The 14,991-nt window shown below is 40.1% G+C and overlaps 1 protein-coding gene across 6 annotated transcripts in view; it reads left to right on the forward strand.

Annotated features, from left to right (window-relative positions):
- SYT7 (synaptotagmin 7) overlaps window positions 1-10,144 on the forward strand; it is a 752,204-nt gene extending 742,060 nt beyond the window's left edge. For all 6 annotated transcript variants that reach the window (XM_073657964.1, XM_073657965.1, XM_073657966.1 and 3 more), the window contains 2 exons: window positions 4,708-4,907; window positions 9,100-10,144. In XM_073657964.1, the coding sequence (XP_073514065.1) occupies window positions 4,708-4,907; window positions 9,100-9,204 (305 nt within the window). In that variant the 3' untranslated portion in view covers window positions 9,205-10,144. The remainder of the gene's footprint in view (window positions 1-4,707; window positions 4,908-9,099) is intronic.
- The last annotated feature ends 4,847 nt before the right edge of the window (window positions 10,145-14,991 follow it).

Consider the following 14,991-nt stretch of genomic DNA (forward strand, 5'->3'; position numbering starts at 1 on the left):
ACCATATATACTCCCTCTATGTGTGAGCCCAGGTGACTAGCACCCAATGAGCTCCTAGCTTTACCCAGACTACTCCCCCTATCTGCCCCTACACTACTGGGATGTTCCACCCCCCTCCCACTCCAGCCAGGGACAGACGCTGTCGTACCTGCACATATACTGGTGGGAGTACCGTAGTTCTGTCCCCCGGAAATGGGATGTATGTAGTGCATGCAGCCTACTGAGCTCAGTCCCACACTCCATCCTTACCCGGGAGTGGAATACCACACCTCTGGAGTGAGGTGCAATACCCCTGTAGCAGCCGAATCCTCAGGGTGCTACATTAACTTTTTTATTTCTTTTTTTCACCGCGTGGCAGCCGGGATGAAGAGGAGTTGTAGTCTCCTCTTCATCCCGGGAACCACACGCACCGCGATTACGCTGCAAATTCGCGGTCATTGAATTTAATTGAAATGCCGCAAATCCACATATACCTGCGAGTTTGCTGCGTTTCAAAGTTCCTCAATGGCCGCGAATTTGCGGTGTAATCGCGGGAGAAATGGTCATGCTGCATTTTGCAAACCAATGCGAATTCGGCGTGCTAATTAGCGCATCATGTACACAGCACATCCGAATTCTTTGCATGGCAGACGGTTTTGCAAGCGTTTTCACAGCCGTAAAAACGCTACAAAAACGCTACGTGGGCACATGGCCTAAAGGAGCATTATGCAAAATATGCATGGACCTTTTTCATAAAATACTAGTATTATAGAAGTGAAATTTGAAGGAGTAAACCTAATGAGTACATGAGGTCCTATATTTTCCCCAAAGAAGATATACTTCAGTAGGAGAATACCTCCATGAAACAGCATCTGAAGGAACATGTCATGACTTAACTATTAGAGGCACTGAGATGCAGTATGTGACCATATATTTATATGAGCGCTGGAGTATGGATCCATAGACCATAGACAATAATGGCATATCCATCCAATAATGGCATCTGCAGAATAAGGTACCCTTGTCCTGCCTGGTGAGGTGGTTAAACTCCACTGCATGCAGACAGAGGATGGATGAAGAGTTGGCCACCCATGTGTTTGTCACTCTCCATTCCTTTCTATAAGAATTGCGGAAACAAAATCTCCGGGATAGAATCAGACTAATATGGCATCTCATCTGGATATGGCATAAATGATTACAATGGGAATACTCCTGATGTTTAACACCTTCCCAACATCTGATGTAGACGTGTGGTGGATGTCAGGTCGGTGTGCATCTTGGGAGCACCCTCAGGAGCTGAACCCGCACCATGGTGGGTGCCGGCTGTATTATACAGCTAGAACCTGCCTCTAACAGCAACAATCGGAGCTACTGCCAGTGGCTGCTTTTAGACCATCTAAATGTTGTGGTCAAACTTTGACAGTGGCATTTAAGTGGTGGGATACAGGGTGAGGGACCAGTCCCTTGGGTTGCCATGTTACCTGTTGGCCTATTGATGGCCCTATCGCCTGGCCTCTTTGTACTTCTATAAAGCTCAGTCTGAGGCTAGAATTCACAGGTCTTTAATTTCACTATATACTGTACTGTAGTATTGTGGTATATAGAACAAACAATCACTGAATGAAGTACCCTACGGGGACATTCCAAAAAAAAGTTAAAAGCTACATTTCTTTTTAAATATGAAAAAAATAACCGTTTTAAACACCCTAAATACAAAAAGAAAAAAAAAACGTATTTTGTATAATCACATCCACATAAGTCCGATCTATGAAAATCTAAAAATATTTAACCCATATGGGAAACATAAAGAAAAAAAATTAAACAACATAATTTACTTTTTTTTGTCACTGCACATCCCCCCAAATATTCAATAAAAAGTTATCCAAATGTTTATTCCTCAAAAATTGTACCAATAAAACTGTCAGCTTGCCACACAGAAAACAAACCATCAAGGATATGTCATTAATTCAAAAATATTAATAATAATAATACTAATAATAGATACGGGCCTCTGGAAATGGTGATTCAAATAACATTTTTCAAATTTTTTTAGCCACTAAAATAGGTTGGTATCAGCATAATAATACTGACTTGGCGAACCATTTCCTTAGGTAATATCTACTGCACACTGAACTCCGTAAAAAAAACCTTTTTTTCACTATTTCTCTCTGTCTGGAATTTTCTCCAGTGCATTACAGTAAAGTAAATGGATTCATTCAAAACTAAATCCTTCATAAAATCAGCCTGTGAAGACCCGGGGGTCTCCCATGGGCATAATACTACTCAGACAACACAGAGTGAGGGTTAAACAGTGTGGCAATACTTTATTGAACCACCAAACAGACCATGTCTCATTGTGTGAGCATTTAATCAATTTGCGTAGTTTGTCCTCTTGTTTTATGGGTCAACAAGCGACAGGGTCCACACAATTGTTAATCAGCATATTTAGCAAACATTCATTGTTCACAGACCAAGAGAAGTCAACATTCAGGGTTATATAAATACTAGTCTGTCCTTCTTGATCCACCAAAGAAAAACACATTCATTCAAAAAGTCAACACAAATACAATAGTGTATTTCTCCTGGCCTAACAAATTTACAAGTCTGGCTAATTAAAATTAGAAGCTGTGTCGTCACAAAGCCTTTATGCGGTCAGAAAAATAAAAAGTGGTAGAAGGGGAGGAGGAAAAAGCAAGAGTGTAAAAATAAAAAATTGCCATGCCCCTGAGGGGTTAAGATTATGTGCAGACAAGGCCACAATTAATGGGATGCAGCAATATATGCCTCATAACTCAATTGTTTACATTCTTTTGAGGAAATCTCAATCCTAGATGTAATTCATCTATTGCTTTATTGGTTTATATGAGATTATCTGAAATTAACCTAAAAAGCCATTAAAACTTTTGACACTTTGTTAATGTGATGCATCATAATCATGCAGATACAATTTAGTAACAGCTGTTTCATCTAACTCAGGAGTTTTGGCAGCCATTTTCATTTTTATATCGTAGCGTTCCATCATTAGGCCTCATGCATATAAGCATATTACAGTTTCTCACTTAGTCCGAGTTTTGCTGAGCCATAATATGGTGCTTACATGGTCCTGTGTGATGCTACTCTTCCTGTGTGCCTCTCATTTTACACAGATTTTATACAGTTGTTTTTTTTTTAGTGGACAATACCTACTTAATATGGCACGGTAGGGTGCATCATACACATAATGTCTATATGGCTTCATAGTAAAGGCCTACTGGGGCATTGCATGCCTTTGTAAAATCTTATGCATCAAGCCTCATTTGCTTGTGATGTGAGCACACCCAGGCGATAAGTTTGTGCTAATGACCATTAGGCGCCCTGTGTCCCGCCATGGTGTGTTTCCATAAGAAAAGCATGTAAATACCAATGTAGAGGTTTGATTATTTCTAGACATGAGCAGATCTGAGCAGATTCTAATTCGCTAAATTGCCTTGATTTCAACGGGGAATTTGGTTCTCAGCTTATTTATTCTCCATGAATTGAATGTTCCTTATTATGCTCTGGGATCTGGAGCGACCCCAATGTATAATAAATGTAACCTCATGAAAAAAAACACAAGCTAGTACTCACTTCACCATTCAGCTCACCGTACAGTACTCTGCGCATCTTCTTACTGTCACCGTGCGCTAAAACCTCGGAGATCTGTGTGCTATGCTGGGACTTATGGCCGTGACTAGGCCCGGGACGTCCCTGAACACGTGTATAGATGTTCCGAGCCTAGTTGAAGTGACGAGTCCAGCCAGAGAGTGTGCGTTGTATGGTCACTGCACATGCCGAGACGTCACCATGACCTTACAACGCACGTGTGCAGAGATGTCCAGGGCCTAGTCATGGTTGGAAGTCGTGGCCTAGAGTGCGCATTCTAAGGTTGTGGCGCACGTCATGATGTCACAACTTGTGCCTCAGTCTTACAACGCTCACTCTGGGCCAGGACTTCCAACCACAACATCCCTGAAAATGCCCGCGGCAGTGTTAACAAGAGGAGCATTGAGGTATTACTTTTCTTTTTTCTATGGTTAAGCAAAATAGCAGCCAGCCGGCTACCATTTTTCTAAATTTGTGTAGAACATATTACAAAAATTACACATTCTGGAGAATACGGATTTTGTCAAAATTTACATAGAATTCAATTCAACCTGAATAAATTTGCCCATTTCTAATGGTTTCCCATTAATGGAATTGTATACAGCAGTCACACAATGGACTTTCCAAAGGGTAAATACTAATAGGTTAGGATATCGCTTCAGCTCACAAGTTGTTCATCTTGACATGTACACTCTTAACATAATGACTCATTATGGACCAGAAGCCAGACCATACATACCATAAGGGCAGACCCTGCTCAGGTAGCTCAGGCTGCCTTATCACATGCCACATGGACAGTGTGAACATTCACAGAGCTCCATCTACAGACAAACGCACAGCCTGGTAGTCATGTTCTTTTTTTTCCCTTACAAATGTGCCAAAATGTGTCTTTATTATATTTGCTGAAATGGGAAAGTAGTGATCTGAGGCATAGAAGGCGGCTCAATTTTATTTTTTTTATATAGAGTCACTTCCCTCTATTTTTGTCTATGGTAATAGCTACATTAATTAGTGAAGAACGTAGATCAGTGAAAGAAAGTAAAAAATGGAAACAAAACAATGTGTTTTTATTAAGCTTATTGATTTTGTTAATTTTCTGTTTTACAGACCCTTATGTTAAAGTTTGGCTCATGTATAAGGATAAGAGGGTTGAGAAGAAAAAAACAGTGGTCATGAAGCGGTGTTTAAATCCCATCTTTAATGAATCTTTTATCTTTGATATACCCACCGAAAAACTTAGGGAAACAACGATCATCATAACTGTCATGGACAAAGACAAGCTTAGTCGCAATGATGTAATCGGCAAGGTAAGAAAGATAGTTGTGCAAAAGTTTTAGGCATGTGTGGAAAAATGCTGACAGGTAAGAATGCTTTAAAAAATTGAACACTATTTTTTTTCAATTAACATAATGCAAAATGAATGAACAAAAGAAAAATCTAAATAAAATCAAAATTTGGTGTGACCACCCTTTCCCTTCAAAACAATATCAAAGCATCAATTTTTATCGATACACTTGCACACTCTTTTAAACATCTTGTAGAAGTAACCACAGATCTATGGATGTAGGCTTGCTCATTCCTTTTATATCCTGATGTAATCCACAGACTGGTTGATGTTGAGATGAGGGCTTTGTGGGGACCATATCATCACTTCCAGGACTCATTGTTTTTCGGAAGATAGTTTTTAAAAGTGTTCTCAAGGAATATGATAAAATGACCCCATAAAGTAATTCAAACAGCAGGCAATCCTAGTCATTTGTCAGGAAAGGATGAAGACTGAAGTAACACAGCTCCTGAGACCAATGTCTCAACTGACAGAGGACCAGTATTGTAAGCACACTTTCAGGTGAGCTGCCGAAGAAAGGCTGTGGAAGTAGAAGACATAAATCTTCTCCTTATCTGGCTCTTCATGGAGGACTGAGGCTGTAGAAAAAAATTCTTTGTGCTCAGCCGTGGAGAAGATTTATTTCTTCAGATGTCACAGCTCTTCTCCTTGACTCACAGAGGTATGTGTGTTTATGATACTAATCATCTGTTAGTTGAGACCATAGGTCTTGGGAGCTATGTTTTTTCCTGACGTGACTAGGATGGGCTGCTGTTTGAATTACATGATGTAGCCATTTTATTGCAATCTCAGAAAACCTCTTTAGTGGCGTTGTTATATTTGGGGTCATTGTCCTACTGCAGAATAAGTTTGTAGCCAATCAGATGCTCCCCTGTTGGTATTGTATGATGGATATGTATCTGCCTCTATTTCTCAGCTTTGAGGACACCAAGAAAAGGGCAGTGTTGAGAACCGTAGATGCAGTGGATGGCCAAGGTAACTTAGTGCAGCAGATGAAAGACATATCCTGCTTACTTCCCTTTGAAATTGGAAGATGTGCAGCAGTGTCATCAGTCCAGAATTGGCAGCAATCAGTGGGGCCCAGCTACACCCATCTAGTGTTTGGAGAAAATTGGCCAGAAGTGGTCTTCATTGAAAAATTGTGCCCAAAATCCATACCATCAACATGGAAACAAGGAAAGAGACTCAAGGATGCATGAAAACATATGAGTGGGGGTGCATAAATATGTCAGCAGGTGCTCTGGACTAATGAGTCAACATGTAAAATATTTGGCTTTTACAGAAGCAGTTTGTTTTCCAAAAGCCTGGAGAGTGGTACAATAATGAGTATCTGCAGTAAAGCACAATGGAGGATCCTTGCAATTTTGGGGATGCATTTCAGCAAATGGAGTTGTGAATTTAGTCAGGATTAATGATGTCCTCAAGGCTGAGAACAAGCAGATTTTTATCCATCATGCAATACATCAGGAAAGGGTCTGATTCTGATTGGCTCCAAATTCTGTGGTCGTACCACCACCCTGAACATACTGCCAATGTCTTTAAGAAATAACTTCAGCATAAAGTACAAATGAGTCATGGAACTGATGATATGGCCACCACAGAGCCCTGATCTCAACATCATCAAATCTGGCTGGGATAACATGAAGACAAAGAAAGATTAGAGGTTAGTTCTTCAAGATGTTTTGAACAACCTCCCTGCTGAGTTCCTCCAAAAACTGTGTTCAAGTGTACCTGAAGTTCATGCTGTTTTGAAGGCATAGGGTATTAACACCAATTATTGATTTGAATTAGATTTCTCTTTTGTTCATTCACTTTGCCTTTCTTTTATTTGATAAAAATAAACTATCAACACTTTATTTTTTGAAAGTATTCTTACTTTGCAGCATTTTTCCATATCTGCCTAAAATGTTTGCACAATACTGTATGTTCACATTAGTATTGCCTAGCCCCCCAACAAAATATCTTTATTATTTTAATTTAATTGAAATGTTTTGTGAAGTAACTATTGACATAGTAAAGGATATTGGTTCATCACACAAAATAAACACCGTTTGGTAGGTACATGCTAAAGGGAACATCATGTCAGTGACTAAGGAGCAATAAGAATGACAGCTCTAGGAGACACGCTGTTTGTCACTCCCCAAGGCAGAAGTAGACGTCACTTACGTCTTATGTTAAGTATTTTTGTACCCTTTTTCATTATAAGTAATTGGACCAGAAGGATCTGGGTTTGAATATAAAATGTGTTTAAAGGATTTATATTTGAGAGTGGGGGATTGTACAGGAATACTTGGCAAGGCAGTGATGGGATTTTCATTACACAATGACAGATGAGGAGCATTTTACTTGGATAGGGGAGAAGACAGGTGTGTTAATTGGATGTCAAATATGAGGGAGTTGTGAGCTGATTAAAATTAAGAGGAGACATATTAGAAACTGTCTGTAGCTGACTGTTAAGAAGAAAAAGGCAGAAATTATAATGTGGTTTTGTCTTTCAGTTTTGTGGTATAAAAAAAAGTAGTAAGGATTGGGAATAATTTATTAGAATATTTAGGACTATTTTAACTTTTTGGCTATCAGTAATTATCAGGGATGCTCTCTTGTTAATTGTTGTCATCAGATCTTCCTTGCCTGTTTTTTTGCTCAACTCCATTAGTGCAGAGCAGCTTAGCTGATGTAGTCTGACACACACCCATCTCTCGTCATTGGCTCAGGCTGACGCTCTGCCTCCCTCTGCAGCTCGTCCTTTGCTGATAGACTTGTGCTTATACTTAACAGCTAATCACCGCCTTGGTCACCATGAAGTCAGTGCATTGAGGGCAGGTTTCTACTACTGCAAGGTCTAAATGATTATTCTTGCACAATGATGCTTCAAGTCAAATCAGGAAATCCAGGTTGAGCCAATACATAAGCTATCCTATCTGCTCACTAGAATATGTATTCTTGAGATACCGAAATTCTTGATATCTAGGTTTCTCCTTGCCTGTGCTTGGTGGTCTTTAACATCAGAGGCATTTGCATGAAACTACATCATGGATTTGCTGGATGTTACAGCATCCTTGAGAAGAGGTATTTTTGTATCTTTAAATAACCAGAAAGTTAATGAGCAATTCTGATGATGGGGTCAAACTACAGGAGAATGGGCAGGAAGAAATCTTTCTTGGATCTGCTGCATCACGTAATCCCAAGTAAATAATATTTTACAGGGATCACTGGGAATACGACCCCTGGAACCTCCACTTATCCAGAGAACCGTGTCTCTTCTAAATAGAGCAGTTGTAAGCCATGTGCACTGCAGCTCCATTTATCCTTATGGGAGTGCCAAAGACCAGCCAAGCACAGCACTTGGTTATCTCCGGTGGTCCCATTAAGAATGATTAGAGCAGTAGTGCGCATCATCGACCAACGCTCCATTCACACAGGCCTGGTTCTCCAGATCAGTGGGGGTCCCAGTGCTCAGATTACTAGCGATCAATAAGTTATTCCCTATCTCATTTCAAACTTGACAATACTCCTTTAAAGAACATAATCAGCCCAAAACTGGATTTTTAAGGATTCTTGAAAGCACATCTGTGTATCCCAAGTTGAGGAATTTCTGTCCCTTTATTTAGAGATTAGCGAACCCCAACTTAAAAGTTCAGGGTTCATACCGGACACTTAGTGTCTTGTGCAAAGCTCTGAACACGGACTTCTTCCGGAAGTTCGTTTTAATATTCCGAGCTCTGGGGGAAGTCCGGTCCAGAGAGAGAGAGAATTTTCGCGTTTCAAAGTTCGGGTCTCCATTATTTTCAATGGGGTTTAGATTCTGCTTCAAATTCGGATACAGTTCTAGTACCCGAACCGAACTTTGGACTTAAGTTCGGGTCGGGTACCAGAACCCAAACTTCCATGGGTCCACTCATCCCTACATTTACTTATAATTTTTAACAAGAATGTAGGGCAGAAAACCATCTGGTGCTTTTAAAGCAGCATATAAGTCCATGCTCCACCAGCCCAAGATGGAAGACCTAAGACATATAACAGTCCCAATACCAGCTGTAATTTCTTGGCCTGTGAGGCCTTCTTGTCTACTACAAAAGGTTGAATATTTAGGATAGACTGTTGAATATAAAAAATATCTGTATATTTTCTAACTATTAACCTCCTGTCTGCAGATCTACCTGTCTTGGAAGAGTGGTCCTGGAGAGGTGAAGCACTGGAAAGATATGATATCTCATCCAAGAACAGCTGTAGCACAATGGCACCAACTCAAGGCCTGAGCTTATGGTTTTTTCTGCACTCTGTGATCTCCTGCAGTTTTCGGTTACCTCCAACTAAGCCAATGCATTGGCCTCGCTCTTACTGTCTGCACAAACACACCCTGCAGGCTTGTATAAGGAATTGCCAGCTCGGAACTTTAGGTAACAGGATGCCCCTTGGCCACCTGTGCCATCTGCAGCTCCTCAACATGGATTGTGCTCTAAAACTCTCCATATATTTGTTATACCAGACACAGCTGCGGTTTTTCTTCTGGCCTCATAAAGAGTGGCACTACTTCCCAACACAGTGTTACAGAGACGCTGAGAAGGGCAGGGCAGGAACCTCCCGAAGGGAACCTCTCTCTCTGGACGGCCAAGCCTGCAAACTTTCCATGGCTTCATGGCTTCTACAAATACATGTTAGCTTCAAGAGCACTATAGTGTGCATAAGGTGGTTAGCAATTTAACAACTCACTTTTTGTAGTGGTGCGAAGGTGCAATGAACCCTAGAATTCTTTTCAGGGTTCATTTTTCTTTATAGAACGCAAAGATAAAGGCAATACCTATGTTATTGGGTCTTAGACACCTCCCCATGTACTTTTTCATGGAACATGGAGGTAGAATTAGGGTGGATTCTGCTCCACAGGCTCTTTACTGTATGTGTGTGGTTGTCAGTGTCCAACGTGCGTACAGCAATGTGTGATTGTGCGTATGTTTGTACGTGTGGGTGTTCTCTTTCTCAAAGCTCACCCCTTTCCTTACCATCTTCTCTTTTGCAGGCTGGGATGATGCTTTGGAGCACCTGCGTATCTTCGTACCGTGATTCTTTGTAGCTTAATTTGATTGTTGCCTCCTTTTTTTATTTTGAATTCTGTTTTTCACTAAATAGGTTATTTTTCAGAGTTTCGCTAAAAAATTAGAAAAACTTTTTTTTTTTTTTTTTAAAAAAAAAAAAGAAAAATCACAGACAATGTTGAGTTGAAGGGAGAAATTCTGTTCTGAAGTTTTCATTGTTCTCTGGAAACCATTAATATTGGGTAGCCACATTTTGCTGCCATTGAGGTCCGCAGTGCATTGGTTTCAGCCCTCCATGGCAGCAGGAAATTTATTGTTTGAGCCAAAGAGGATGCAACCTTGTCATGAAACATGGAGCTCAGTATTCCCAGCCTCCTAGAAGGAAGGATGAGTCTGTGGCCCAGTCCCCTTCTCTCCTGGTGATTACGTGGTGTAACCTTTATGTATCAGGGTCCCCTTGCCTTTTGAGCATCACCAGCCATTTAGTCTTCCAGGATGAGGCCTTGGACTTCCAACAGGGTCTCTGATTCTACAGGCTCCAGAGTCCCATGTATAAAGTCAAAACTGAGTTGTAAGTATGACATACCGATTATGGTGTCTGTGTGAAACAAGGGGAAAAACCCATTGTACCCGTTAAAAGTGAATTCTTCTCACTAGTTAATTGGATAAATCTGAACTAAGATTAAATAAATGCTGTAAAATCTGAACACAAGTTATTAATGGTGTTGAGCATTCATAAATCCCAATAATAGTTGTTCATGTCTAGCCCATTGCTCCATAAATAGTACATAAATCATTGTAATTGTTTGGTATCCAACAAGCATTCGAAGAAATGTTGACTTTTTTGTCTCATTAGCTACTGGCTTAAATTGGTATAGTTATTTCTGGTTAATGATAACAAGTAGTCCTGTTGTATTTTAGTTTCCGTTACACACGCTCATACTACAAGGTTGGGAACCAGTTAGAATTTTCAATATTAATCTGATTTAAAATGTGATCTGTAACAGAGCAATGTCAGGGGAAGCCTGGCAACTCTTTAAAGGACTTCCACGGCCAGACTTTGCACAAGCCACTCCATCTAGCAGGTCCCAGGGAACCCTGGCCTTCATAATTTATCCTGTACATAGGGATCTGGACTTACGCAGAGGACTCTGGGTCGGTGGAGCAGACAAGCAGAGAATAATCAGATTGCTGGCTCAGAACCAAGAGGTGATAGTCAAGAGAAAAATTGAGAAGCAGTCAGGTAGTCAAAAGAAAAGCTGAGGTCAAGAATGGGGAAAAAAAACTGTCTGAGTCAGAACTAAGAAAGAGGAGTAAACCAAAGTAAATGAAACCTGTAACTGGCAACTGGAAACTGATTACTAGAGGTTTTAAATAAAATGTGCCACAGCCCAAGGCTCACCGCAAAGAGCAAGTAAGATGAGTTACTCAAGTATTTACCCAGAAGCTCCCTGCTTGGATGGCACCACAAGTCCGAGAACTGCTCTACTGTCACCCAACGTTGCCCATAATGAAGCCACACAGATGCAGAGGTGGGAGCAAGCACAGAAAAACTAATAAGTTACAAAAAACACAAAGGACATTTATTTTCATTCATATATTGATAAACCTCTTCCTTAAATTCCTTAAAAAAATCTACATTCTACGTGAAACCTGGGGATTGTAACAAGGATTGGGGATTACTATGAACTACACATGGTCGCCAGCTTGTCTTTTATTTTTTCTAGACAGATTATCAAAAAATCTCAGCCAGACAATATTTTTTTGATAAGGATAATTACAGTCAAAAGTATCTGTATAAGTTTCTTCAGCTTCAAAAAAATCACAGATGGCTTACATTTTTTTTACAGATAATGCAAAAAAGTGTCCTATTTTTATGGACTGTCCTCAAATTTCTGGTTGGCAACCCTTGAACAGCAGCAATAACATGAAAAAGTAATAGTGCTATACAGTGCGCCAAAACACTACAAGAAATAGAACATCAAAATGAGCATACATAGAAATTTTTACTACATATAGTCACACACATATAGTCACTACATACAGTACATATGAACACTTCAAGGGGTTTTCCGGAAAGTTGGGTTCCCAGGCACAATACGTTGTAAAAAAAACCTATGCTTTACTCGCCATCATTGAGTCCAGTGCTGAGTTTCCGCCACTGCTGGTGGTTGTTGTTTGGAGTGTGAACGTCATATTGCCAATCACAGAGCTCAGTGCGCAGCGCAAGTAGCTGAGTTCACTGATTAACTGCAGCGCTGGTGACATGACGTCAGCACTGCAGACAGCAGACTCCAGGAGCAGCGGCAGAGACTCGGGGCTGGACCCAGGGAACGTGAATAACGCCTTGTATAGATCGGTGGGTTAGCCAGTGGTTGAGTACCCAGAAATCAGTAAGTTATAAATAACTTACTTTCTTGGGAATAACTCTTTTATTTTGAAACATGCAATGAAGGTTACTGAACCTGAGAATTCCCTCAAACATTGGCTCCATAACAGCAGCGTGGCCTACCTCCACTGGTAGACCCCTAAATAAATAAAGTGACTTCCCAATTTACTGCCATCAATGATTCGACACAAACCTATAGCCTTTAAACATTAAGGTGGCCATACAGTTAAAAGCCAACATACCAATCCTTCTTTCGTCTGGCACCTGTCATTGATGGAGAGGTTTTTCTTATAACTTTCTTGTTAAGATCATATGACCACTTTAAGGGTTTCCATGTTCAAATGTTTGCATTCACTTTACAGCATTCCGCTAAATCATAGCAATGTAAAAATAGATCTTGAATCAAAATGACAAAAGACATTGCAAGGATACAGGTAAGTAACATTTTGGGTGGTAGGATCAACCTTCAGGAGTCACTGTTAGGGCAGGTGAAGACGAGAGTATTTTTGGTCCAAGTAAGTTCCGACAAAACATTGGGTCTCACTTGGACCAGTGTTAGACTATGGGGGCTGTGCACATGTCCAATTTTTTCCTTGAACAGTGACTGTTCGAGGAAGAATATCGCTGCATGCCCAAGTTTGATCCGATATTCAGATCGCACTCAGCCATGCCAGTCAATGAGTACGTTGGAAACATCGGACTGCACTCAGATGATATTTGAGTACAGTTCAATTTCCACAGACTGACAGAATGGAGAAGATGGAGACATTTTTTCTCTATCTTCTCCTCATCCAAGAGAATTGGAGCACACTATGATCACACTCTGGTCAGAGTTTGATCACAGTGTGATTTGTATAATTGGCCTATTCTTTCAGATGAGAGAATCTACTTCCGTCTGCACCTGCCCTTATTTTACATAACTCTTGACTTTTCGATGAGCTTAGGCTCTCAACCAATTCCTGGAAAAGGGGCCATAGATCTTCTGCTGATCGCCATGTGTTTTTGGCTTCCTGCAAATGTGGACTCAAGGTTGGAAGCCAATTTCTGGTTGGTTGAAAATATTTTTACATTTTACCTTTTTTTTAAGGAATGTGGCATCTTTCTAGGTTTTCCATATTGAGCAAACTGCTGCACAGACGTTGGGAGACATTTTTTTTTCATTGACAGACGACGGTGCAACCTGTTCCTCATATAGGGAAAGAGTTAAAAGAGCACAAGCGGAACATTTGTGTTAGCAGCTTACAATGAATAATTTAATAATTCACATTAAAGATGGATCCTAACCATAAAATCTTTTCTTTGAAAATCCCTCACGGGCAATTCCACTGATTAAATAAATTAACATAGATCAGGAAAGAGTAGAGTCTACAAAACCAACCACCCGTAACACGGCCGAGCGTTGTACACTTACAGGACTTAATGTCCAAGTCAACGGCGGATTTGTTCATACCGTGCAAACAATAACAATACATTGCCGAGCGAGTGAGTCGTTATTCTGCACATCAGAGACGGCTCATCGTTGGAGACCACGAGAGAAAGATTTCTTTCGTCTTCTCCACTAATGAGGGGACAATTCGACAATAAGTAGACCATTGTGTAGATGTAGTGTTTCCCTGTGCTTCCAAGCCAAGTTTATTGCCTACTTAAATAAATTGCATAAAAGTACCTGGAAGGTTTCTGATACACTGTGCTACCCAATAAAAGCACAGTATGAGGATAATGTAAGTGCCCACCAGAGAAATAGTATTGGATTATACAAACCATACCACTGGTTAGGTACCAAGGGCTTAGAGTATAGATATATCACAACTTTATTTCCCAGAGTTGGTACAACTATCTCATAATTGTGAATGTGTTCTTTAGAGAAGAACTTGCATCCAAGTTAGAAGTTATAGAAAGTTTAAACACATACACTATATGGACAAATGTATCTGGGAAACTTCATAATCATTGAATTTAAATATTTCATTCCTATTGCCCAAGGTGTATAACTCCAGTCCCTCATAATGCAGTCCACTTAAACTAATATTTATGAAAAAATGGGGCGTTCTAAAGAGCTTAATGAATTTGAGTAATAGGACGCCATCAGTGTAACAACTCAGCTTGTGAGATTTCTTCCCTCCTAAATATTCAGTGATAGAGCCGCTGCGCTCACTACACCAGGGACGAACATTAACTGAAAGGGAACAACCCATTTACAGTGGCTTGTAAAGTTTTTGCACCCCTGGTCAGAATGATTGTTATTGTGAACAGTTAAGCAAGTTGAAGATGAAATTATCTCTAAAAGCCCTAAAATTAAAGATGACACATTTCCTTTGTATTTTAGGCAATATATATATACAGTGAAGGAAATAATTATTTAATCCCTTGCTGTTTTTGTAAGTTTGCCCACTGACAAAGACATGAACAGTCTATAATTTTAAGGGTAGGTTAATTTTAACATTGAGAGATAGAATATCCCAAAAAAATCAAGAAAATCACATTGTATAAATTAGATGAATTTATTTGCATTTTGCAGTGAGAAATAAGTATTTGATCCCCTACAAACCATTGAGTTCTGGCTCCTACAGACCAGTTAGAAGCTCCTAATCAACTCGTTACCTGTATTAAGGACAGCTGTCTTA

This window comes from Phyllobates terribilis, unplaced genomic scaffold, assembly GCF_046119375.1.
Source record: "Phyllobates terribilis strain yellow unplaced genomic scaffold, ASM4611937v1 Scaffold_13__5_contigs__length_258822181, whole genome shotgun sequence".
In the NCBI taxonomy this organism is placed as follows: Eukaryota; Metazoa; Chordata; class Amphibia; order Anura; family Dendrobatidae; genus Phyllobates; species Phyllobates terribilis.